This window comes from Sciurus vulgaris (assembly GCF_902686455.1).
Source record: "Sciurus vulgaris genome assembly, chromosome: 7".
NCBI classification, from domain to species: domain Eukaryota; kingdom Metazoa; phylum Chordata; class Mammalia; order Rodentia; family Sciuridae; genus Sciurus; species Sciurus vulgaris.
This window is the reverse complement of record NC_136467.1, coordinates 42111084-42138940: the sequence shown is the minus strand read 5'-3', so window position 1 is coordinate 42138940 and position 27857 is coordinate 42111084. Positions and strand designations below refer to the sequence as shown.

General features: G+C 32.4%; 1 protein-coding gene across 1 annotated transcript in view; it reads right to left on the bottom strand.

The window, feature by feature from the left end:
• Positions 1–27857, bottom strand: part of TRDN (triadin) — a 441243-nt gene that overhangs the window by 302185 nt on the left and 111201 nt on the right. Inside the window, 5 exon segments of the mRNA XM_079147356.1 lie at positions 9720–9779; positions 15670–15864; positions 21524–21546; positions 21548–21581; positions 25057–25122. Coding sequence (XP_079003482.1) covers positions 9720–9779; positions 15670–15864; positions 21524–21546; positions 21548–21581; positions 25057–25122 — 378 coding nt within the window.

Here is a 27857-nt window from a genome sequence, read left to right as displayed (position 1 = left end):
TTTACAGGTGAAGGAAGAGATCCAGGAAAGTTGAGTAACTTGCCTACATTCATTTGAATATTTTCTTAAGGAATTAACTTACTTTATGTATGGTGAGGATCATTCTATTTAATTCTTTTCCCTCCTACCTTAGGACACCAACAACTTATAATTTGCTCCTTTTGAAATTTTTCTGCAATTCATTGTGTAAATGTTGTATCACCAGTAGTTCTATTATTACATAACTAAATCAAGGTTCTTGGTTTTAGTTAACTGTAGATTAAGAGGAAAGTCCATTTTCAGACTCCAGCAAGTCTGAGAAATAGGTCAAAATTTCCATTACTAAATTAAAAGGGAATTCCAACAGATATATAAAGTGGCGTAACTGCAATAAGTGAAATGGGTAAAAAAAATGTTTTCTGAAAGATTTCACTTTTAGATAAATGTTGTATGTCTAAACTTATAGTATCTTGAGTTCTTTTGGTACTATAATTTTTCTTTTTTACCACTGTTAGATGGCATTATTTATTGTAGGTTCATTTCCTATATGTAAACTGCAAATCTGAGTAGCATTACCTTGTACATTTATATACCATACTCCTAAAACTCCCTTCATCTATTGATGTACAAAACTACAGATAGGAGAAATTAGTTGCTGCTCTTCTATTGCAATGATAATGAAATTTATATTTTGAAAAAACAAACTAGAACAAAATATTTTAATGTTTTCACCACAAAAAAATGACACATGTCTGAATACAGAATGCTAATCCTGATTTGAACACAATATACACACATGTCAAAGTATCACAGTACCCCCCTAATATGTACCATTTATGTGTCAATTGAAATATATATATGCATGACAAATGAAATGTGTTTTGTAGTAAATGACAATAGATTAACCATATTACATGAATTGCCATTTAGCTGATCATTTTGATTTAACTATATTAAGACATTTTTATTGTATTCTCCCTGTCCTTTTAACTACAGAGTTAATGTTGTAAACACTATTGAGGCACTCAGTATAATGTTCTATATCACAAAATCACACTTCAAGCTTATATAAACCTAATGGTATACTTTATTATTATAATCTTTCATAGGAACAATTACATCAGCATATTAAAAATAGAACAGAACTAAAACTATGGGTATTAATCATATATTTATTCTCTTTTAATAATAAGAACAATAACAACAATAACTAATTTTTTTTCTGACTACACTGCGAGCCTGTTGGCTAGAGATAAGTCCTGCTTAAATTCAATCTGGGCTTCATGAGGGTTAGCAGGCATATTTTGTTTACTGCTACATCTACAGAATTTAGCATAGTTCCAAGAACCCAGAAAACACTGAACCAAACAGGCTTAATGAGGTTAACCAACATGACAAAGTCACATTCCACCAAGTGGCAAGGTTAGATTTGAGTCCATGCAATTTTGCTTTGGAGTCTGTTCTGACTCCCATATACTTTGTGTATTAGAGGGCTGTCTCTGAAGAGTAAAAATGAACTAAAACCAAATGAGAACAAAAGTCAGCTGAAGAAAGAAAAGAAAGTGTTACCTCATTTAGGTTACAAACACATACAATTTTAGCACTTTTCTTACTGTACTGTTTTGGGGGGAGAGTTCTGCTCATGTCAATGTTGATTTTCATTTAGCTGAGACCTAAATGACATTTCCAACATTTGCAGGAATTTCAGTTTGGAGATAATTTGTAGCATTGGGGGCTGCAACATTCATTTCTTAAGTCACCTAATCACAGTTCCCATGACCACTCCATGGATAATGACTTTCTAAAGTTTGCCCTTTCTTCCTTCAAAATTATGTTTTATATACACCAAAATTAGCAATATTCCACAAATTTCTCTCATTGTCAATCCCTTTAGCAGAGTGCCACCTGATCATGTATCATGAAATATGCTTTCTTATCATTATTCTACTTAAATTCTTCCAAGATTTCCCTGCCAAATATCAATTCTATCGGGTTGACCAAGTGTCCTATAATGTGTCATTTTAAAAAATTTCATTTCTTATTTCCTGATGCTTTTCAATCTTGGTTTATCCACTTTTTAGTCTGATATCCTATCTTATAAACACATCAATTTCACATGGACTGCCATGCTCCAATTCATTTCCGCTTTCATATACAAAGCAAGCTCTATCTATTCCTTAGCACTTGGTCAAATACCATTCATGCTTCAGATGCTATAAGTCCCCTTTATCTTCCTTAATAGCAGGAATCACTGATGTCTCTCATCTGAAGCTTGTAATGTAGTTTGTACTATGCAACCCAATTCCTAACTTTATTTTTTCTTTTATTTATTAGTTCCTTTTCTCTTTCCATTCTGCTTGCTAAAGTTGGGGATTATATTTTAGTATTCATATCCTCTTTATTGCACTTGGTCTGGGATTGCTAAACATGTAGAAGTTATTCAAAATTTGGTTTCTGACATTTCAGTTCCTCTTCTGGACGTTTTCTAACTCTCTTTTTCTATCCTCTCCCCAAAACTCCACACTTGATTAACTAACTACTTACTACATAATTTGATTTGAGAATTAATAAAGCTTGTGAAAATAACTACAATGACCCTTGGTATTTAGCAGGTGCTAAACAACTGATATTCAGATGGGAATCTTCACATGTTTGCATTTTGCAACTGGGTACCATATGTGGCTTTAAGGACAGACAGTCAGTTTAAAGTTTCCTTCCTCTTCAGCCCTGTCCACTCCAGTAAGCTGGGACCCCACTCCTCCCAGTACTACCTTACTTAGACCATTCATTAGGTTTATCAGTCCAATGAACTCTGAATAACCTGTATATTCCCTTCCTTTGGTGTCTATAAATCCCATGATTCTACCTGAATTGAATTTTCAAAGTCATCTTAATTTTCTCTGTTTACTGTTCTAAAACAAAACTTTGCTTCACTCCTTTGGATTCTTTCTAATTCCATTCTCTTCAAACCATCTCATACAATTCAAATTTTGTTTCTCTTTTTAGGTTCCCTGAGTACCAAGCAAAGGGAACTTGGAGTTCCCTATCTATATCTGGAAAACAGATAGATTTGGTATTAATCCTAAGGATTTAGAAAAATATAAGCCTCAGTTTGAATCTTCTGTCTGCCACCTGTGAGACCTTTACAAATAACCTAAACTCATTGTGTCTCAGTTCTTTCATCTATAAGACAAGGATGATAATAAGACACTTCCCAAGGTTTGATTAGGAAAATGCAAAATATTTCAAGAGTCTAACAGAGAGTAAATATTCAACACCCAGTAATGACAAAAGAAAATTTCAAGATTTCATGATTCTGGGACTTAAATAAAGCCCTTTAGCCTTGAATGTCTATATCCTCAATCCATGTAGACAAACCTGACCAATGTCTCAGGCCCATTTCAATTTTTTTAATATTCCATAAAATTAAAAAAATCAATTTTAATAAATGACCTAAGAAGCAAAGTTTATAAAGTTGAAATTTCAAAAAATAAATAGGCAAAGGATTAATACCTAGCTTGTGTGACCCACCAAGTTTATATTTTCTCCACTGTTTCTTAGTGTGATGTCAAGGTCCATCAGGATCATGTGAGGCTTTTGATTTGTTTTTAATTCTTTAGCTATTCTAACATCTTGTAAAGACAAATATTTATTGACTTTTTTATATATAGATATTCCAAGTAACGAAAAGAATATTTATTTACTTTTTATTTTTTTTTTGTCTGTGTTCCTTATCAGCCCAATTTATTTACTTTTTAAACAGAATAAAAACTGTTGTCTCCTTTGTAATTACCATGTGGCAATATTGAACAATTCTAAAAATTGAAGGCACACTATGGAATCATCATGATCATATTTTTCTTACATATTCAGAATTTTCCATTTCATCAACTTAGAAATTGTTTTGTCAATTATTTCCAACAATGCTTAATACATTTTTTAATGTAATTTTGGTGTTAAGGCTATTAAATAATAATTATTAGCATACTCCCATTTAATCTTTTATATGCAACATATATTATCTGAAAAGATGTGGAGTTTTATCCTCCCTATTAAAGCATCCTGTAGAAAATTCTGTGCTAATGGAAAGCCTCAAATTCTTTTTCTCTCCTCTGAGATAAACTCTGAAATGAGAAGTTTCCAGTTCTTTGTCTCTGTTACCTTATTGTGTTCAGTAAAATATTGTATCATAATTTAGGAAGATATAACAAAAGCTGAGAGACACCATTTTACTAGCCTAATTTTAATTTAATTGAACAGTTGAAAATTCAGAATACTCCTTTTCCATCCATTACCACAGAGAAGAAAAGTGACAGAGAAAGATACTTCAAAATTATTAGATAAATCAAAAGTTGAATTCAGAAAGATAGCAATAGGCTAGACTCTAATGATCAGGCTAAAATTGAAATTGATTCTACAAGTGAAGTGAGTCTTCAGATGACAATGAATTTTCTTAGATTTGAAAATCAATGAGTGAACGATACATTTCAAAGAACAAAAAGAAAATATGATATTCTCATCTATTTAGGCTTTCAACATGGCAAGAAGCTAAACCTTAACATTTTGCTAAAGGATCATGTGATAGCATCCTTTCATTCAAAAATCTATGTTCCCAAAGCTGGGTTTTATGGACACAAATGTTGAAATGTATAGACAGGAATCAGAAGGATATAGACAATGTGCAGATGAGAAAACAGATTTGTCATTCTAGTCAATGTTCATAAATATAAAAATGAAATTGTTTTGCCATTATGGAATGAAGAAGAGAACATTTTTCCCCCCAAAGGAAGTTTCTGTCATCAATAGATTTAAAAACTTCAACTGTTGCATTTAATGATGCATGTTCTAATGATGTGCTGGAACATATTAAATCTGGAATTGGTTAGCTGCAGACTCAGGGATGAGAGCAGATAAACAGTGAGTCCCTTTCTGAAGATGTTTCCTATTTGGAGTACACATATCTTTAAAATTAGAAATTTATGAAATAAGCATTTAAATTTTCTGTTTAAGTTCTCATCAAAATATTCACTATCCCCATATTCTAAGATGATGGAAAGACTTTTTTCTAAATACTAAGATATACAGTTGGTGAGATGAAATAACTGTTCCCGATATATTTAGATTGGTGTGTACATTTTCTGGGTCTCTACTGCACACATATCAAGTTATCATTTGTTATACAATTATTTATGTCATGTCTTATCTCTTGACTATCAGCTGGCTGAGGGAATTCAACAAATACTTACTGATTAAACATGGTAACTCCCAAAGCTTTTGTTGTGTAAAAATAATTAGATGTTTGGAATTAAAATAAGTATATTTTTTGGAAGGATGCCTACCTTGGAGCAGGGTTTTGGGTGAAAGTATAAAGAAAGGTTGAATTTCCTAGTCTCCTTTAATATAGCCAAGTGAAATACATCAGATTAAACCATTAAATAACAGTGACTATACTGCTATTACATTTGACCTCTTCTCCGCAAGATTAAACCAAAAGTGCAGTTAAGTACCACTAAAGTTCAAGAAAAGGATCTTAATAAAATGAAAGTACTAACCTAACTACTTGAGGCTTTTTCTAGCTATGGACTTGAAACCCATTGAATTGGAATACAGGCTGCCAAAGAATACCCTATTATAGTCAGAGAAGATTTTGTAGGTGAGTACACTCAATTTTAGGAAAATAAACGACACAGAAAGTAAAATAAATTACCTTGACATAAATTCTTGGTTCAAGTAAAAGTCAGACAATTGCTGGAATTGTAATGGCGGGATAACTTCTAAGGGCTCAACTTTGACTTATATTAAACTTTAATCATTCTAGCTACAGAGATGAAAGCTGAAAAAAAAAAAAAAGTGTTAAAATTCTAACCCAAAGCACACTAGTCCTGGTCCTTGTACTGAACATTTAAATTGGTTTCTTTATCTACAAGGAATATAAAGAGGTCTGTGAGCCACGTGATTTCTTACTGATAGAAATTCATGTCTTTAACTTGGATGACTCTGTCCAGAAATCCATTCAATTCATTAAGCCCAGGTAGAAACTGATGAAGACAGAAGACGAAACTGACAAGATCATGATGTTTGCTTAAGAGTCTGCAGAGTGAATGAAACTATTGGTATAAGTGTTGCTTAAGAAAAATGTGCTTACCCATGAAATATTGAAGAGGAAATTGGAATTATTAGGAAGGTCATATAAATAAATCTAAAAGAATTTTACATCGAACATCTCTACTATTGATTTGTAGAGAAAACAAAGCAAAGCACCACAAATTGATTTGCAGTGTTGCAAATGATATCTGTATTGACCAGTTTTAGTACTTCTCTCATAAGAAAATGACAAGTAGACAGTTTTAATCCATAGGGGGAAAGTGAGGGTTATTAGCTTCAAGACAGACACCACAGGAACTGAATCTCTCTCTCTCTCTCCTCTCCTTCCCTCCCTCCCTTAGAAAGCTATTCAAACCATATAACACTGACAATCTACAGAATCAGGGGATCTCATAGTGAGACTGTTCTGTCATTAAAAGGAAGATAAGGAAGTATTTCTGCAGAGGGGGGCTCTTCAGTATTCACAGAATCTTAAAACAAAAACAAAAACAAAAAAAAAAAAAAGTAGATATGTCTACTCCAGGTGCCCATAAGACCAGCCTTGATAGTATTATGCTCACGTTCTACATTTAAACAGAATTTTCTTATTGGTCCAACTTAATATAAAGTGAGTCAGTACAGGAGAAGTTGAGATATGACACAATGATCTGATCCTTACAGTTTACACTGGCATACTGTGTATCTAAACTGAAGTAGGGATTATCTCCAAAGTATAGTGCACATTCACTATTTACTGCAGAGAACCAGAGCACTTTAATTCATATAGATTTACATCTTAACTAAAAGTTTTAAGGATGCCATAGGAGTTCTTTATTTCTTGGGATATAAAGCAAAACTGGGGACTTGACCTCAAGTTATGAACACAAGGCACAAGGCCTCAACAAGGTTTTCTACTTTGAACTACAGTTTGGGCTCTTTGTGAGGGTATGATAATATTCTCCAAGGGAATTGCTGAATCCCAGAGGGAAAAATCAAATTATAGTTTTAAAAACTCATTACCAATAATTAATAATGAACTCCAGCTAAACAATAACAGGTGTTCCACTAATCCCAAACAGAAACAGATGGAAGCACAAATGTTTTATAAATAGTGGATACATGCAGAGCAATAACTTGGCAGGAATTGTTTATTCCTTAATTGTCAGTCAGGGTCAATGTCTTATCACTTGCATTTCTCTAAATTAATGTGCCTAGTAGAAATCTGTACTTCTCACTCCTCATTTTAAAATGTGTGTGCCTTATCATTGCATTTTACATATTGAATCAATAATGAGGATAGTATTTTTGAACTTTTCTTTGGTACATATACAGATAGCATATACATATAGCATATAATATGTTACACTTTGTTACCCTTTTCCCCCTTCTTCCATCTTAGTGCTTGAACAAAATTACTGTTCTAAATAATTTTTACTTCTTAAACCTTCAAATAATGAATGTAGGTAGATGAGATAAGTTAGGGCAATCAGTAAGTCAAGTAAATATATGTGATTAAGAGATTCAGTCCTATAGCACTGAGGAATTATTTTCAGGACTTGGAGAATTATGTAGTGCTATAGATTTTAATCCTTTGGGGAATCAAACCCCCAGGCCTTATGCATACTAGGCAATTGCTGTGTCACTGAGCTGCATCCTCAGCCCTGAATCTGATTTTTTGTTTTTGAGAGGTTCACATATACCTTGAGAAGGGCTCTCTTTGTGTGATCATTAGCAAAATCTTCTTTACCTCATGCAGAGATGGTTTTATTATTCCTCTGACCTTCAGCTTTTGTGAGGTATTCAAAAAAAATTGATTAGTATTGTAACTGTTGAACTGCCAGTGTCCCTTACTAATTTCCACAGTGTAGGATTCTGTGTACTCTGATTTTCTTAGAAAATTTGTTTTAAGATCAACATAGTGTAGCTACTATAAACAATTTTTGTTGCACAATTATTTTTCTTCAAATAATGAAACTTAAAGGCTAATGAAACATAAAACAACTCATATTAGTCATTTTTAAATTCATGTTCATCATAGTATAGATTCATCCTGTGTATAAGAAAATATTTGGTCCATCTTGTAAAAGCAAAAATATGTGTGGAGTATGACTTTCTTGAACTACTGCAGCTGAACAAAATGGGCTGCAAATCTTTTACCTAAAGTGAATTTGTGTTGCATATAACCTGAGAATATCATGGTCAAGAGTGTTCTTCTTGTGGAGTGCTCACCCAACATACTGTGGTGAAATGAATGAATGAAAGAAGAAAGCTATGAAAACACTTTGCTGTGAATGCACTAGATCCCTTGTCAACAATGCAAGGTTTTAACTATGATCTCCATATTACTTGTAAGAACCTTGCAGATGAGGTTCTGAGATTTCCTTGTCAAGGTCCCACGACAGAGAAGGCTGGAGTCAAACACTGCACTTGTGTGCCTCACTTTTTCCTGTATCACACGACCTTCCTCAGTGTTTCCACCTAATTTTACTCTGCTATCACACCATACCCATCTGTTGATCATAATCAGTTTCACCAAGTAAGGCATCATCATTTCGGGTTTATGCCCTTCATTTCATTTCATTTCAGTTTCTTACACATTATAAACATAGGAAAAATGAAGGAGGAGGTAAAAGAGGAAAAAAAGGAGGAAGAGAAAGAAATCATCTGACAGCATAAGTTGCTCTGGCTACTTTAGTTGTCCAGAGAGCTAGCTAAGAGTTTCATGATTTTCTTAATTCCTAGGGCCTATATGTATTATACATTTTTTTCAGGTATGAAATACCTGTTTGCCAACGTATGCACAAGTTATAATATGCATTTTAGAAGTTTTTATGTAAACAAATAAGGACACAAAATGTATTTGCTTTAAACAAACAGCTTCAGTTATTTTAATGTAAATTATCTCCTTTTTTAACAATAACATCTTCTTAAAATGTTTCCCAAATATGAACATAAGTTTCATTTATTCTGTAAAAGTCATAGTGCAAGCAATCAGTTGCTTATTTTTAATTATGAGTTAGTAAAGGATACCTCATTACACTCTGGACAAGAATTAAAGGTATGAGAGATTAGATACATTGCTTTAACTAAACTTTTTCTCCATTATGACTATGAACTCCAGACTTAACTATCCCCATCAATAGTTTTTCTGGAGTGGCTAAAGTTCACATGTGGGGAAAAAAAGTGTTTGTTTTTTTTTTTTTTTTTTTTTTGGCGGGAGGATTGAATAATTGAAATGTGATGTATTTTAATATGAATTCTGTTCGTTTCCAAGAAAAGAATGTTCACTTCTAAGAAAAGAATATTTTCATTGTCATACTTTTGTTCTTCTAAGTTTACCAGGAATAAAAAAAAAGATGACTCATTGCTTCACTCCAAGATATTATTAAAGATATTAGCATACTTTTACATATGAAGATATTAGAATGATTTTAGCTTTCAGCTGACTTCATTTGCAATAGGCCATGCAGTGATTGAAAGTAAAATTAAAGGCCCTAATGCCACTTATTATTTCTGCTTTTTATTGGCTTTATTCTAGATCTACACATGCATTATGCATTTAAAAATATGAAAATACAATTTAGTACATTAAAAAGCCAACAATCTTAGAAACAAAGACTATTAAAACAGACAAGTACAAGAATTGTTTGGAATACCTGGTTTTAAGTCCCCATGGACAAACATGTCAATCATATATCGACAGAATGCATACTGATCTGACAGAGTAGAAAGAAAAAAAAAAGCAATGAGAAAATGTCATCAACACCTTTCTTTTTTCTAAGGAGAAATGGTTTAACAAAACAAAATAGCACAATTCTATTTTGGTTACTACATATTTTCTGGAAAGGTATAATTTGCCCTCATAGACATACGGGGGAAAAAGACATAATGAACATAATGTCCATTTATTCCACACAAAATAGCTTAAATTTTGAAACAGAGATAATATTTAGTGGTTGTTTTTAAAAATCCAAACCTTTTTCATCAAATTTGCTACAAACTCATCATATTAAAGCACTCATTCTCATTTGTCCCTTTGTAGACATAGGATCATGAGACAGGAGTTTTACAAAAGAAAATTGTTTTAACTTGAAATGTTTTACCAAATATTCACTCCCAGACCCTAAAGGAAGCTGCAGAATGTTTTGTCAAAAGGGCCTGCAGGAGGGCAATCCCCTTTGAAATCCTTAGAAGTCCTCTGCATGACAATGTCCTTTAATTAGAAGAGGAAATCAAGAACAGACTAACGGCGCCAAATGATATCACTGTTAAGCTAATTAATTGAGTAATTTTCATAAGACCATTTTATGATCTTGACTAGTCTATGACCCTATGGAGAAAAAAAGACAAAAAACAGTAAGTGGTGAACATTTGGGGCAAACATAGTAAAAATGATTTCAGTAGTCTTTTTTTTTTTTTTTTTTTTCTCTAAATTATTCATATTTTCACATAACTTTAAATCCTCCTGAGGCCATTAGAAGTCTCCATTGATGAAGATTCTTAAAAGATTCTACAAGATTTACCATAGGTTCTCTAAATCTTACATATTATGAAATGAATCTTCTATGTAATTATTTACATTTTAGTATTCCTAGAATAAAAATCTTATTAATCCACCAAATCCAAAGGCAGCTTTGGAACCAAGTAAGTTTATTGGCTTTATACAACATGACACATTTTTAATTGCTCCAGATTATGTATATCAAACAAGAAACAACAAAACTTATTATAATATAAATTTACATTGAAGGATTTTTGTAAACTTCGTTCTTTTTAGAGTGTTCACATTTTTAATCAATTTTGTTATGAAATTCTACCAGGTCTTCCAAAACATAAATGCTATGGTGGTAGATCTAAAATATAATCAATTTTAATTAATACTTAAATATGTGTAAGCCGAAACTCATAAAGTTTCAAAAAGTTGCATGTATTTTGATTGTTGAAATTACAGCACATTTTCCCACAGCAGAAGCAGGAGTGGGAGGAAGTCTTATTTTCAGGTCAGTCCATGAATCTATCTGCTCTTTGATGGAACTGCAGTAACAAAAGTTTCAGATGGCAGGACCTGGGAATCTCATGGTACATAGAAGAAAAGTAAGATTAAAGCAGATGATAGCTTCTCTTTCCTGAACACAAGATTTCCTTGTAGAATGGGTAAGTCTGCACTAGGACAAGATAAAAAAAAAAAAAAAGTGCATTTTCCTTAAGTGGAAAATTGGAAGTTGAATCAATGTGACACTGTCAGGCTTTTCCTTTTGTTTCAGTAACTTAAGCAATTATGCCTTCAGATTTGTCCTTCCTGTAATTCAGAAGTAGTTCTCCTTTGGCAGTTTACACATCAAAAACAGATAAGGGAATACGCCAAATAGAAATCTGTGAGACCCATCATTTCAAAAATTGTGCTGTGTGTCTGGACCCTAGGAAGATGCATTTTAAACAAACCCCTGATGCATCCAATTAGACTACCTCGGCAGAATCACTGATCTAAAACCTTTCAATTTTGCTTTTCCTCAGTGATCTCTAGTGGTGCTGCAGCCTCCTGGGACAGCAAAAGAGACTTTTTGCTAGAATGCAGTCTGAAGTTTAGGATGTAGGGACTATTTGTAATTTGAAGGATTTGTACAATGCTCCAAAATGAAATATTGTTCTCTGTCCCCAGGGGTGATGGAGTGGCTATATACATAAAATGTTGAACAGTGTACTGAATTAACTAAAACCACAGTTCAAAGTTTCCTCCTCAACTGAATATTGAGAGTATAATGAAGCTTTGTAACTTAGTATGAATTATTACCAAAGTGCCATGTTTATTTGTATCATTCCAATAATTTCTGGTTCAAAAAATCATTCATTCAATTAGTGTATCAATAGTTCAATGAACTTCTAATTTGAAAAGTAAATTCTCTGTGAGTTCAAGGAATGTTCTTTTTCATCTAGAAAATTATTTGAGTCACAACACTTAAAATGTTTCAGTTCTTTATAAATAATGCTGTGATCTTATATTATAATGGCGTCAATATTTTAAAAATATTTTACATTAAGAATTTTGAAATATTTTGAGTTAGGACACCCATCTCCTCCTGTCTTCAGGGTTGAACTTAACGATGTATAACAATTCTGTGAAGGTGAGTGTTGGGCAGTCCCAAGGGTGTCTGTTTCAACTGCCTTAGGACAGAGCAAAATAAAATTCCTGATTCTAGAAGATTCATTTTATAGAAATGCTTTTTAAAACCCAAGTCAAACAATGTAGCAGGAAATTTTTCCTAAAGAAAATCTGAGTTGTCTTGTCATTGTAACTCTCATAGTCGTGGGATAATAATTTACATAAATTGACTTCACATTTGGTCACCACTTCCAAGTATTCTTTCCCAAATAGCATCATTCTAGGAATAATCCATGCTGTCCGTCTCTCCACTTTGCAGTCCTCAGGGAGAAAGATGGACATCATTCAGCTGCTTCTGCCTTGTCAGTGTTCTCTGTGGAGTGGCAGCTGAGGGAAAATGAATTCTGGGTGCAGAATGTCAACAGAAAGGGATTCTTAAAAATAATCTCTAATGAGGATGTGGTACATGTGGTCCAGTGTTCTATGGCAGATTCTCATTAGCTATATTTTCTCTGCCTGTCACAAATATTTAAATAGTTGTTAGAAAAGAAATAAAGAAAAAAGAAGCACATATAGCAGCTGGAAGATTGTTTTGTTTCTTTTCTTCCCTTTCCCACAGACTCTCCAGAGACCACCAGAGACTAGGAAACAGTGTGTCATCATGCCAACCCTTCTTACCCCACCATAAACTGATTTAATTTGGTCCATAAAACTAAATTAGGCAATATAAAAGTGTGTGCAAGTTTATGGTAGGTATATACATACATATGCATCTTAGTCTCAGTGCTTTAAGCATCGTTTATGTATGCAATATTCAAAGTAACCACATTTAATAGATTTACATATATAGTATAGAATCAAATAATTTCCAATGATTTTGTGCCCTGTGTAGGTTTCCAAATGAGCAAAAGATCTATGGACAGTATTTATTTAAAAGGAACTACTTAGAAATCTTATGAAAAGAATATCTTAAATTCATTACATCTAACTTAAGCTAAGTAAATAAATATTTTCTTAACCAAAGGAGAACTAATTCGATTTTACTGTCATCAACACAAGAACTTCAAAATAAGTCAACTCACAGATTTGTTTTTTAAACACCATATTTTTATCTTGCTAGGTTAAAACTATTCTGCGATTAATTTTTAAATAACAAATGCTCTTAAATCTTAAGTGTAGGAAAAAGTTAACATATATAGGTTAAGTTTTGATTACTTACCTAGCAATATATTTATTTAATTGATGATAGCTGTTCTCAATAGGAAGCCTTGCTTTAGCAAATGCATTTGTTTAGCTGATGAACTCTTATTTGTGCATTCGTTCTACCTCTAAATGATACCTGAATGTACTTTTAAAGATAAATATTTCTTAATGTAGAAATGAAAACAGCAAAATGAAAATGGAAGGTAATGTAATGTTATCTTAAATAGATCTGATTACTGATAGGAATAAAGTATATAGTATTTGTGACCTGAAAAATAAATATTATTTGAAAGTGTCTTAGTGGTATATCCTCATCAGTAAAATACGGCCTCAAAGCCACCAAAGATACTAAAAATAAACATCCCAAAACATGGTCATGTTCCTAGTTACTAGATAAGTATTTTGACATCCCCCTATACAGCTGGCATACAACTTATAAACTCCAATTACAGATGAAAAACTGGATAAACTTGGTGTTTTAACTAGTTTCCGTGATTACTTATCTTTTTAAAAGGATATCTAAAAAGGAAAATATTTTAAGATATAAATAAACATTAGTGAAGATTTTTTTTGTATTCTACGAGTATAATAGTCTATTAAAATATTTTCTCTATTATACCCATTTTCTATCACAAATATTCCATAAATTATATAATTTTAAAAGATAATAGCTAATATTTTTTCACAGTAACATAATCGATCATCTTAAAAATTAAAGAAAGATTTAGCTGGGCACAGTGGAGCATGACTATAATTCCAGCAGCTAGGGAGACTGAGACAGGACGATCTCGAGTTCTAAGCCAGCCTCAGCAAGAGTGAGGTGCTAAGCAACTCAGTGAGACCCTGTTTCTAAATAAAATACAAAATAGGACTGGGGATGTGGCTCAGTGACTGAGTGCCCCTGAGTTCAATCCCCAGTACCACTCCAAAAATTGAAAGATTTAAGGTTCCAAAGTTTTAAATCACTGGTATCTTAAAATATTATTTTAACATAAATGAAAATTACTCAAAGTTTTTGGCTCACAAGAAGAACAAAGGAAAAAATGAATCTGTCCTTCCTTCCTTCTTCTTTTTTAAAATATATTTTTTAAAATAAGTACCTTTCATCCTATAATCAAAGTTTACAAATATTATTGTATACCAAACTTTATAAATATTGTCAATATTGGGGAAGATAAAAATAGAAAAGTAGACTGCATACTTCATATTATGTTAATTATAATGAGGAAAAGTATTGTCATTTCCCCATCCAAAAGCTTAATCAATAATTAAATGTTAAGATTTTTTTAAAACAATAAGTCTTATAGAATCCAATTCCTTGATTTTAATTCTCAAATAAAATTATTCAATTGCTACCAGAGTAAAAGAAAATTTTATCTTGTAATCTCTGTAAGACACGTCATTTACAGGAACAGGTTAGGACTCACATTCTAGATGGGACGTCTCAGAATGTGTACTGACCTGGACTTAAGAATGGACTTAGGGAAAGACTCAATAAGGCCCACAAAGTGGGACTAAAAGGCACTTAGTAACCCTCTAAAAATCCCACTGCTTTCTGTTCACATAGAACCCTTCCATAAAGAACTTCAGTTGTCTATTCCACCTGCATTTCAATGCTATAGCATTTCTGAAGTGAGAGTTGAAGTTTGACATCAGTCATATTGAAGAGAGCCACCTGTGAACTGTAGAGCGTTCTTTCCAAAGCCATCAAGTTAGTCAATGGAAACTGGCAAAGAACCCTGAGAGTTCTTTTCTCTATAAATTGTTGCCTATTAAATTCAATTAATTTTATAATTTGATCATGTTCTAAATGGTGTGTGCTTTGAGAGACATTGAGAATGTATAAGTAGTTTTTTTATAATATTTATTCTTTAGGATTTGGACACAGACTCCTTAACAAACTCCTTGAAATTGCTATCATTTTTTTTTTTTTTCTGGAGTGCTTTTCTCTTAAGTATGACATGTAAAATTGTTCAATTGTTATTCTATATCTTAATGGAATTTCTACATCTCAAGAATTCAACATTTATCCCCAACATTTAGATAACTTCCAATGCTAATTCAAAACCCCACTTTAAAATACTTCAAAACACATCCTTAGATATGTGAACATATTTTGTATTTCTACAAATAAATATTAATTCCCATTTATTATATTTCTTTTCTGGAATATTTACTCATATGGGTGTGGTACCCTGTATGGAGTCTGATTTTGATCATTTTCAGCTTTTAATTTCATTGCATCTGCTTCTTGCCCAACATTCTCTTAGAGCCTCGGGTTGCCTCCTCCTCTGAATGTTTACCTTGCTGCTCATGCTTTGACAGTGCTGCTGCCTCTTTGTGGTCCTTTTCTTTGTCCTTCTCTTTGGGTTTTGGTGATGGTTTTTGTACTTCTTTTACTTTTGCAGCTGTTTGCTTCATTTTCTCTGGTTTCCCACCTTTTGCTTCCTTTTTAGTCTTTTCTTCACTCTTTTCTTTAGCCTTAGCTTTCTTTTCTTCTGTTTAGAGTTAAGAAACATTGAATTATTACTTTTTAATTTACCAACAAAATATTTATTCTGTAATTGCTTCATAAGAACAATATTTAAAAGAAAGAAGAAATAAAAAAGAATGGAAAATTGGAATTCTGACATATTTGTGACTGCTACCAGAGTTTAATGCAGTGTATGAAGGGCCATCTTAGACTTATTGCTCACCTGCAAAATACAACTGTTTTTTAATTTATGTATAAAAATACTATATTTTATGTAATCAAGAGAGATCACACTGCATTTGAGGTCAGAGATTTTTCTTCTGTTGAAATCAATTTGGAAACAGTAAGACGAGCTTCTTGCTGTGGAATCCCTCAAAGATATTTTATATTAAGTCTCTCCAAGGAGGGAAATTAAGCTATATACATTATCCAAAATTATTTTACCATAAATTTCTCATACAAATATTACCCACTTACTTCATAATTTTTGACGTTTCCCCAAGTCTTTGTGGCTTCTGTGATATACTTGGAAATTTCTTCTACATTCTATGAACCATTTCTAAATATCCTTTGCTTGCTTCTGCTCTTTCCTATAACAAACTCATACATATTGTGACTGAAAAAAAAAACAACTGCTTTCTGTGGATGACTTCAAATCAACCACATTCTAAAAACCCACACTGAAATGTTTATTAAGGTATCTCTAGAGAGAATGTTCTCCTGGAATGGTCAACAACCAAACTTACACAACTCCAAAACCCTTCTGGAGAATCTGTATTGATCTGAGATCAAAGCTATTTGATGAATCTTTAAAGACCAGCACAATAATATAGCTATCTAAAGAAATTTTAATGCAGTGTTTAAAACCTCTTTCTCCTTTCACAGCACCTCTCCAAAAGTTTCTTCTACTGCACTACTTCCTTTTTCTGGAATATATTATGTATTTTTCACATGCCAACATTGTCAGACTGCAGTGTCTACATTTTCCATATATTCTATATATCTAAATTTCACCACATTCAATAAATTCACATGCAAAAAATGGCTCTGCTGTTAGATTAAATCATTTCTTCCCCTGAGATTCCATTGACCTGAACTTTTATTAAAGTATGTTATTTCCTATTGTGTATTTTAAATTAAGATGATTGTCCACTTATCCGTCTTCCTTACCACACTTATAAGCAACTTGAGGATAGGAACTCTTATTATTCATCTTTGGGTCACCATTGTGTCTAGTACAGTGCTTTTTTCAGAGAAAAATGGAATGGATGCATGCTTAATTAATGGTTTGATCATGGAATAAATAATTTACTATACTCAGGTCATATGTATAATATAGTGATATATAAATTAAATATGTAAATAGAAGTGTTTAGAATAAATGTATCAAATATTGGAAAAGTTGTCAACTAATTTTTGGTTTTTACTTTGTTACATGAAATTGGCTATTCTGTATTCATCTACTGATCCTTTGTAGATTTCTACTAGTTTAAGCTTGGCTTTACACTATAGAATTAAAAATGTGAAATTTATATCTATTTTTAATTTTATTAAAATTCATGTTTAGACAATTTTCTTAGAAACAGGATCACACATATAATAAGAATTATTATAGTTATTGATTTTAAGAATAAAAATGGTGAAATTTCCCCTACATATTTTAGACCTTTGTCAGCGACTCTCATCTTTGAAATAGACAACTTTGCCTTCAATAGAAAAAAATAAGAACTCAATAATGAGGTGAATGTAATGAGGAAAATATTGAGAAAGTAATGCAACAGCAAATTTCCATTTGTTTTGATCAAACTGAATCAATATTCTTAAATTTTGTGACAAAATATTTTCCCTCATTTTTAACAAAAATAATTAAAATAGCATGCATTTAGGAATTCAATGAAGAACGATAAAGCAAAAATATGCATATACATTGCCATGTTGGATTTAAATAACTCTGTTTTAGTTAGGAAGATAATTAATTCATGACATTTGTCAAATGCAAAACAAAATGGTTTAATCAAAAGAATGACATCTGCATATTTGATATAATTTTGCAAGTGGCACAGCCATTAACAATTTTATAAGAATCCAAATGTCTGTCTCATGCCAAGGTAGGGGAAAATGTTATCCAATAAACATACTATGGTTCTACCCATTTTTGGAGTTAGAAAATAACAAATTCCATCTCTCGTTCATTAAGGAACTACAAATTGCTTAACCTCTCTATGCCTTAGTTTCCCTGGATTTAAAAATAAATCATCATCATAGCTGCCTCTTCCTCTAAGAATGCTGTGGAAACAAGTAAAATAATGAACAAAAAAAAATTGAATGCCACAAAATAAGTACATAAATTCCTCATATTAAATATACATATGTTGCATTCCTAGAACTCTTTTTAGTGTCTCTGTAACTTACCCAGAATTTAATATATAGCAGGTATATTACACTGTACTAATTCTGCATATGAGGAATTCAAGAAACAAAAGTCATTTGGCAAAGATCGTACAACCAAATGAGTCAGAAACAGAAGCAGTAAAACCAGAACTTCTAACCATTTCCTAACCACACTAACTTGGGTAAGATTATAAATATTATCCTGTGGAAATGACACCAAAATATCTTAAGACATATGGGGCAGATGTAAATAAACACAAACACAGTGAAAGTAATGTAGCCTTCCTGAATGTGTTCACAACGGCAGTAGCTTCTCCCACTTCATCAAACACAGACATCTGAAGAACCTGTTATTTCCAGGTCAGTTAGACAGTCTGTTTTCAAATTTGGCTTACTCCATTCACCTTCTCATTCCGTCACTGTCTTCTTTGTTTTTCCTCTTTATAACTTTTAATGAACTACAGATGTAAGCTAGTTTTGATACAGGGTCCTACCCAGGCACCAGGGTTAGACAATGAAAGACCCACTGTTCTCCAAGAGAAAGTTCTGAGGTGGCCTAGTCAATTGCTGTCCTTGGACAGACTGTGGTTAACACAGAGTTAGAAACACTGAGTTCTATAAAAGCGCCTCTGGAATCAAAGTTCTTCCTAGGGAGACTCTACTTCAACACCTTTCAAGTCATCTTTATATCTGACTTAAATGTCACATACTATAGTTTAGACCTTTTAAATCTTATTCTCTTCTCCTAGAAATCACATAACATATAAGAACACTTCCTATGTTCCCTGTTTCTAACACAACATATAGACACATAAATTGAGAAAATAAAAATTTTGTGTGCATGTGTGTGCATGTGTGTGTGTGAGTGTGTGTTTATAGTTTGCATCTATCTCCTCCAGAAGAATGTATGTAAATAGAAAGCATTTGTAATAGGCAGACTCTGGATGGCTCTCAAAGATCCCTGCTTTCTGATAGGTGTGCATGTGTGTGCATGTGTGTGTGTGAGTGTGTGTTTTATAGTTTGCATCTATCTCCTCCAGAAGAATGTATGTAAATAGAAAGCATTTGTAATAGGCAGACTCTGGATGGCTCTCAAAGATCCCTGCTTTCTGATATTTGTGCCCCTGCATAATCTGCTCCCTATGAATACAATCTGACCTAGAAATATGCTAATCAATATTATATGACCAAAGTGGATGAATGAGACTAACGTGATTAGTTAACATGAGACTGTGATGTCTTCATGCTATTTCTCTTTTTCTAGGTCTAAAGTCAGCTATGTGTCAGTCAGACTCCTGTGACAAGGAACTCGAAGGGATGCCTCCAGCTATCAGGCGGCAAGGAGCTGAGGCCCTTCATTGAAACAGCTATGAGAACAGAATCTTGCCCTGTAAATGAACTTGGAAATGATCTTTTTCCAGTCAGACTTTCAAATGATACTGCAGCCCTGGTTAATACCTTGCTTCAGTTTTGTGACAGATAGTGAAGGAAAATATTGAATGGGTCCATGACCAGGTTCTGTGGAGACTGCAAGATAATGAATATGTTTTGACTTCCGCCTCAAAGTTTGTGGGCATGTTTTACACAACAATAAATAAGAAAATACAGCATTCAACACATACCTGTTGCAGAAGTAAAATGATACTTAAAGATTTATTTAATTAGCTTTGGAAAGAATAGTTGATTTATATACAGGTCACCTGAGTTTCTAACTTAATCCAATTATATACTAGTTATATGACCTGACCAAATTGGTTTTTATCTCTAATGGTCATTTTTTCACCTGTTACATTCAGTAATTAATTTGGAGAATCACTAAAATCCTACTAGCATTTAGATTTTATAGCATACATATGCGTACACATCTATATACATTAATGTAATCATTTTCACTCATCTCTGTGAAGTAGAAGGGAGCCAAACAAAATTAAATGCATTTATTTAACTATAAATTTAATCTTGAGACTAAGTTCATGTTACATTAAAAAAAAAGTCTCATTTTACAATCAGTACATTTTGGCTTCAATAAAATATCAGCTTAGCTTATAGAAAAATTTAGTTCAGGGCTGGGGTTCTAGCTCAGTGGTAGAGCACTTGCCTAGCATGTGTGCAAAGCACTGGGTTTGATTCTTAGCACCACATAAAAAAAAATAAATAAAAACAAAGATATTGTGTCCATCTACAGCTAAAAAAATACTTTAAAAAAGAAAAATTTAGTTTAAAAATATATTGTTCCAAATCATCTAATATTTAAAATTTGTGAATTAACACACTAACTGTTGAAAATAGATCTTTCTCCTAAATAATTAGTTTCTTGAACATGATAGATTACAATTTCTAAAAAATACTGATTATAACCTTATTTTAAAATAGAGGGAAGACATTTAGGGAATAGATTGAACTATCACTTCATATCCATATATTTCTAACACAAAATAATTGCTAGATAATTTAGAATAGATCAGTTTACTCAATAAATCAGCTTATTCTTCCAAAGTGTATATTATAGTGATATTCTAATTGAATTGGAGGGGTATATATCAAGATACTTTCAGAGTTCAAAGTCTAATAATGAAGGTATGCATATGAAAAAAAATGAAACTCTGAGTTCGAATGTCCTGAAATCAACACAAGATGTTATACTTTTCAAAAATTACAAACCAGATGTGTTAGTTTTCTATTGCTGAAGTAACAAATCATCACAAACTTAGCTGCTTAAAACAATACCCATTTATTATACCCAAGTTTTCATGATTTAAAATGTTGGCTCACTATGGCTCAATTATGTTCTTTTCTTAAGGCTCACAAGTATAAAATCAAGTTATCAACAGAGCTGTGTTTCTTAGTGAAGTCTCTGGGAAAGAACATTTCTTTCTCACGTTTTCCATGTGGCTAAGAAGGGTAAGTTCTCTTACTTCAAATCTCTCTCTTTTTTTTTTTTTTTTTTTTTTTTGAGCCCCCTTGTATAATTCAGGATAAACTCCCTGTTTTAGATCAAACTTCACTACTCCCGAAAAATTCTGTTGGCCATGTCATGTAACATCAAGATGGGATGATACCAAGCGGTAAAAGTCACAATCATGTAGTGAAGTTCCTCATTTTCCTCTCCTATTTAAGATGATATTTTCCATAGTTGGTTTTAATATTATTTAGATAGTAAATTTTAAATAAAAGGTTTACTTTTATGTAAATGAAATTCTGAATGCTTACCAACATCTGCTTCTCTATTACCTAAAATATATCTTTCAAAGTAAAAAGTATTCAATTATGGAAATAATAAAGGGAAATTTTACCTTTTGCCACTGCTTTGTCTCTGGTTTTCTTTTTTCTCGGTTCTTTCCTTGTGAGTTGCTTAAATAGAAAATTTTACATTAGTACATATTTAATACATTACAAAACCAAGTTTTCTCTTGACCTTAGTATCATAGCCACCAAAATCATGAACTGCTTTGAAGATTTATGACATTGATGAATCTAATCCAGGAATAAAGTTACAAATGTAATAATAACTGCATAGAATTCAATGTAAAAGTTAACCTTTTGACATTCTCCTTTTCTTTTTTAAGCCATTATTCCAAGAAGATAAAGCTTTTGGAGAAAAGAAAATGAAGGGGGAGAAATTTTATAAGGATTTGTTGTAAAAAATATCTTGATGTCAGGAAGAAAAACTCTTATTTAAGATTAATAGCAAGAAGTATTTAAATCAGGACTACAGATGTGATTAAGCTCAGGTTTCTCAACAGGGGGCACAATTGACATTTGGGGAAGAACAATTCCTCACAGTAGAGGGACTGTCTTATGCATTTGAAAAAAAAAAATGTTTAGCCTCTCTGGTACCTGCTTCACAAATGCCTGCCTGTCTAATGTCATTTTGACAACAAAAATTGTCCAAATATTCCCTAAAGGGGACACCTTTGGTTGAAAACCAAGAGTAGTATTAAGAGTAATTCAAAAACAAGGATAATTGATAAAATGTATTAGTTGACCATTATTCCACATGATACCTGAAACATATTTTCTTGTTACTTATTTAGCTAATTAACAAATCAATACTAACATGTTTTAACTTGGCTTTTATTTAGATACACGGATAAAAAAATCTGTGTGATCTCAATAGTTTAAGTAAAGGTGATCTGAGAAGTACAAAAGCATGTTTAGCATATTCTTATATTTTGAATATATTCAACTGAGTGGTTTTTTGGTGCTTGCCCTAAACACTATATATTTTTTCAGAATTTACATACTGTTTGTTGGAGAATAAAAATAGGACTTACAAAAGTTCTAAAATACTAAGTGACAAAATATAAGATTTAATTAACACATTGGTTTAAGGAGGAAGTCAAGTAAAGCCTCAAACATTTCTGTTCTCCAGCTTTATAAGTATAGTTATGTACATCAGCTTTTACTTATAAAAGGAAAAAGCATTAGGAGGCAGGGCCCAATGGGAGCTTTTGGGTTGTAGGAATCCCAGCTCATGAATAGATTATGCTGTTCTCATAGGGTGAGTTAGTTCTTACAGGAGTAGGTTTGTTCTCACAAGAGTGGGTTGTTAGACAATTTGACTTTCTTGACTCTGTCCTTGCCTTCTGCCTTGTGTTAACATAGCAGGAAGGCCCTCACAACAGCTATTTATTTATTTATTTATTGGTAATATGAATTGAGCCCAGGAGCCCTTTACCATTCATTGCATTACATCCCAGCCCTTCTTATTTTATTTTATTTTATTATTTTTTAAAAATTTTTTCAGACAGGGTCTCACTAAGTTGCTTAAGTCCTTGTTAAATTACTTAGGCTGGTCTCAAACTTCTGATCCTCCTGCCTTAGCCTCCCAAGTTGCAGGGATTATAGGCATGAAACACCACACCCAGCAAAATCTGTAGTATATTTTAAAGCAGCACAAAGCAGACTAAGATACATTCTATTAATAGTTTCCCCAGAATCGTGGAGAAACCATTCAAACCTCATAAAAAGTTTAAAACACTGTCCAGGTGAAGACCAAGTGACCTGACAAAATACACAGCTGCTGAAAGAGCAAGAGCCCCCTTCTCCAGGGATTCAGGATGCCCCATAACCACCTCTGCTCCATTTGGGGTTATGGGAACCAGAGTAGACAATGTTAGCAATAGTAACACCCTGAAAGTATACACAGGGCATAATCCACTCAAGGTAAATTCTACATTAGAATGTCTCATAAAATACAAATATCCATTTAAAGGCATAAGGTAGATAAAAGAACACAATATGACATTTATTTGTTTCAATTTAGATAAATTTCATATAATATTTATAATTTAAATGCCAAAAAAGTCTTAATTATTTTTAATAAAATATTTAGCCTCCATTAAGGTTGAAAAAATATATAAGAAATACCAGATTATTTCATTTAGTCAGAGTACACAAAGTCTGGTAGTCATAATTCTGTACAACTCACTAGCAAATAAGAAATGGATAGTTATTTCTAGAAATGAAAGAAGATGGCTATATTGAAATTCATGGGAATTATTACTAAGTAAACATTAATAAAAGGATGAATATTATATTCAAATATTCAAGTGTAAATATACAATAAATAATATTGAAGCATATTTCAATGGATCTGATTCAAAAATGTCATAACCATTCCACCATATTCCACCTAAATGGAATGGTTCACAAAGCAAGAAAACTCCGCAGAATATACATACTCTGGATGCATAAATCAGCTGAAATATCCTAGACATGATCTTCTTCAAAACAACAGCAAAAAAAAATAAATTAGAATCTTACTTCAAATTGCACATTGGGATGGAATTTCAATGAATTCAAGTTAAAAATAAAATATGGAACTTTTTTAAACTTAAGGAAAATATTAGTAGCTATCAAGTTAATCTTTGATGAAGGTTCAAAAGCAGAAAAAGTACAAGAAAATATCAACATATCTAATCACATAAAATCCAACAATCTAAAAGCACACATACTAATATATGCAACACGTATATTCACATGGATAGAAAACCTAACATCGACTGCACAACTAGCAGAAACATATTTGAAAAAGTTATAGACTAGGAGATTTATATGCCTAAATAACACTTACTAGGAAAAATGGGCAATGACTGTGATCAGTTATACAAAAAAAAAATACATCACTAAAAGTCACATTTAAATTATTCAGTCTATAAGTAGCAATCAACTTTAAGATAGGGTGGAAGAAAACATTTGCATTTAATTACCATGAAGCTTTTTATAAAGAATAGGGCAATATTTATTTATAGTTATGAAAAAAATCTCTAGGATATATTTTTAAAGCATAAAATCATAATCTAGGATATGTTAGGTTTTGTGTAGACATAGGGAGAAGCAATACTATGTACTATTAATAATATACTAATGAAAAATTATAGTATATATTTATATAATTATATTATAAATTATACACATATATAATGAAGCTCTGAAAAACAAATAAAAACTAACAAAAAGTACAGGCTAATAGGCAATCAAAATATTTTAATTTCATTAAAAGTAATGAGATCTACTATCTTATCTATAAAATTGATAAGAATTTTCTGGGAAAATATTCTCATTGCTGGCTAGTGCAGTGTGAAAACTGCCAGTGGGGGCAGGGGGTGGGTAGGGTTGACATGGCATTTCTGGAAAGTCAAGTGGTATTGGAGTTCAAGAGCATTAAGAACTTAAATCCAGAAATCCAAGGAAATCCAAGGAAATAATCATAATATAAATTGATAAAGAAGAAATATAAGGTCATCTAAAATTTGAATGTAAGACAGGGAATTCAAAAGGAAAAGTTTTACTGTTAACAACAGCAAAAAGAAAGATTGCATACCTTTCTTTTCAGCTTTTTCTTTATCTTTTATTTTTTCTTTGTCTTTTTCCTTTTCTTTGTGTGTGACTGAAAAAAAAAACACAGATAACACTTTTCATTTAAATAAAAGGAATAAATGATGAGATAATTGCATGGCAGTTTTGATGTCAAAAACTTTTCTGCTGCTTTTAGAAATTTTCCTTTAACTGACATGAGAGTTTTACATACTTGGAGGTTTAAACTTCAACATAATTATAGATTTGCTTTTTTATTTCTATTTTTATTTCATATCCAAGCACAACCCAATACCAAAACTAGGTCTGACTGCAAAGATAAGCTATGCTTCAACTTCTACAAGTCTTTAATTTCATGAATTGAAAATTTAAAAACATTGTTATTCCAAAAGAGTCCAGTTTTTATGCTAGATAAATGCCAGAAATATGAGGACAAAAATACAGAGACATAATCTTCTGAACCTGAAGCTAAATAGAATCATCCAAAATTGTATGGGTTAATTTTCTACAGAAATATTCCACATTAAAATTTTCTGAAAACATACTAAATGAGACTACAATGTCAATAAATCTTTAAAAAGAAACAAATTAAATTTAATGAGCTATCATCCAATTAATTATATCAATCAAATTTAAGTCAATCTCACCCCACACTTTATTCATAATTTGTACTAATTCTCCAAACTAGAAACAGGGGATTCAACTCAGATTTGTCTCTCACTTTTTATTTTCCACTCTCATCATTAACTAAGCTGTTTCTATCTTACCTTTTCAATATTGCTCTTATCCAACTTCTTTTATTTAATATTATGTTACCTACCAATCATTTACTTACACAAATATACAGAAAGAACACCTGCCATGTACTAAAGTCTCTGCTAAGCAAGCCAAATCCCATCCCTGTCATTGGGATGTCAACCGGTTAATGGTTGATGGATGCTGAACAAATAATTACAAAGGTAGTTAATTGCAGTTAGTATAATTGCTATGAAGAAAATAGGTGGGAGGGTATGTCAATGTATAAATTAGGATCTAATTTCATCTACATGTTTGGAGAAGGCCCCTTGGTAGGAATGAAAAGGAGAAGAAATTAGCCTTGTCAGAGTGGGAAAGGCAAAGAGGAAAGAGGCCCTTTCAGAAAGTTAGATCGGGATGTTTTTCTTGGCCAAGCTCTTATTGCACCCTTTATTACAATAATATCCTGACTAGCCTCTCGAATCTTGAGATTTAGATTATCCTGTCTCACTGTAACCCCCTATAACAAAAATATGATTATATCATTCAACTATTGCAAAAATTAGTGTCCCCCTCAAGGCTTAGCCTGGTATCTATCTCAGAGTAGGTGCTACAACAAATATAAAAATATTTTATTGCTTTAGTGATCTGACATTTGCTTACCAATCCAATCTCATCTACCAGGAATTTCTCCTTGAACTTTACATTCCAGTTATAACAGAAAGCTTGTGGCTCCCCAGCACACCGTGTGCCCTCGTGCTACCTTTTCATCTCTACTTGTTTGTGTTTTCCACCTCCAATTCCCACACCTGCACTTCTTCATTTTTCTTCCCCTGTTTCATGCACTCTTCAATCCTGGTTCAAATGTGTCCTGCTCTGTAAAATTTCTTTGATGTATACTTACTCCATACAGCAGTTGCAATACGTACATAATTCTATTTCAGCAGTTAAAAATACAATTGTTCATATGCCTGACTACCCAGTAGATGAAATCTTTAAGTTCTGCATCACATTATTTCATTTTTATCATTCCTGATTTATCTCATGTTGTCTGTCATACAGTGGATTTTCAATAGTATTTTTGAACAAGGGAGATTCATTTTCTAATGAAATTCTATTTATAGATGATCATGTTGTGGTGCAGATACAATTAGGTACTGCTTGCTTCCAATCATTTGAAATTTTTTATAGCTTATTAAAAATTGTCAAACAAAACCTAGAAAGAAACAGGAAGGGGGAAAAGCACCTCAGAACACATAGGCATGTTTCTTTTCATATTTAATGGTTCTTTTAGGAGTTTCAGAGTTACTAAATTTAATATAACTATCTCACAAAATAAAGGGAGGAAATGAGCATTTACATAGACCACAAATAGCTTATTTTGGTTTCTGTGGATCACTATTAATTAAGCTAAAATCCAAAGGAAATTCTTGGCAAAAACAAAGCCTCTTTTAAAGTTTCTCTAGGGGGAACTGAGTTTGTGTGAGATAAGCCATGCTTTCAGAGTCCTGATTGGAAAGAACCCCAAGGGAGCACCTAATCTGCAGTTCTGCCTCTGTAAGGGACGGGGGCTCACCCTCCTCAGACAGCTGGTTGTCCATTCCACTAAAGGATTTTCAGATTGACGTGTGCACAGGCATAAATGGGAGAATTAATACAAAATCAAAAGAGCAAGGGGGCTGAATTCAGACTCAAATTAGCATATTAACTCCTCATTCCTGTTACCCAGGGGAAAAATCTGGTTCCTCCAGTCAAAGTTTTGATTTACAGACACAGTACTGTATGCTGGAATTTCATTATCCCCCTTCAAAATAACACCATAATACAGCTTAGTGAAGCAGCTGGACCCATGGGCTCTAGGGAGCTGTTCAAAATGGCAGATAGCCACTAAAGCTGCTTGGATGGAAACTTCAAACTTTGGCAAGACTGTGCTCAAATACCAAGTTTTGAAATGACTCACCACAGAAATGTAACAGTCAGTATCTGTGTTACTAATCACTCTAAAATAAAAATGATTTGCTGAAGCAATCATATTTACTTGTGCTTTTTTTTTTTTTTTTTTTTTTTTTTTTT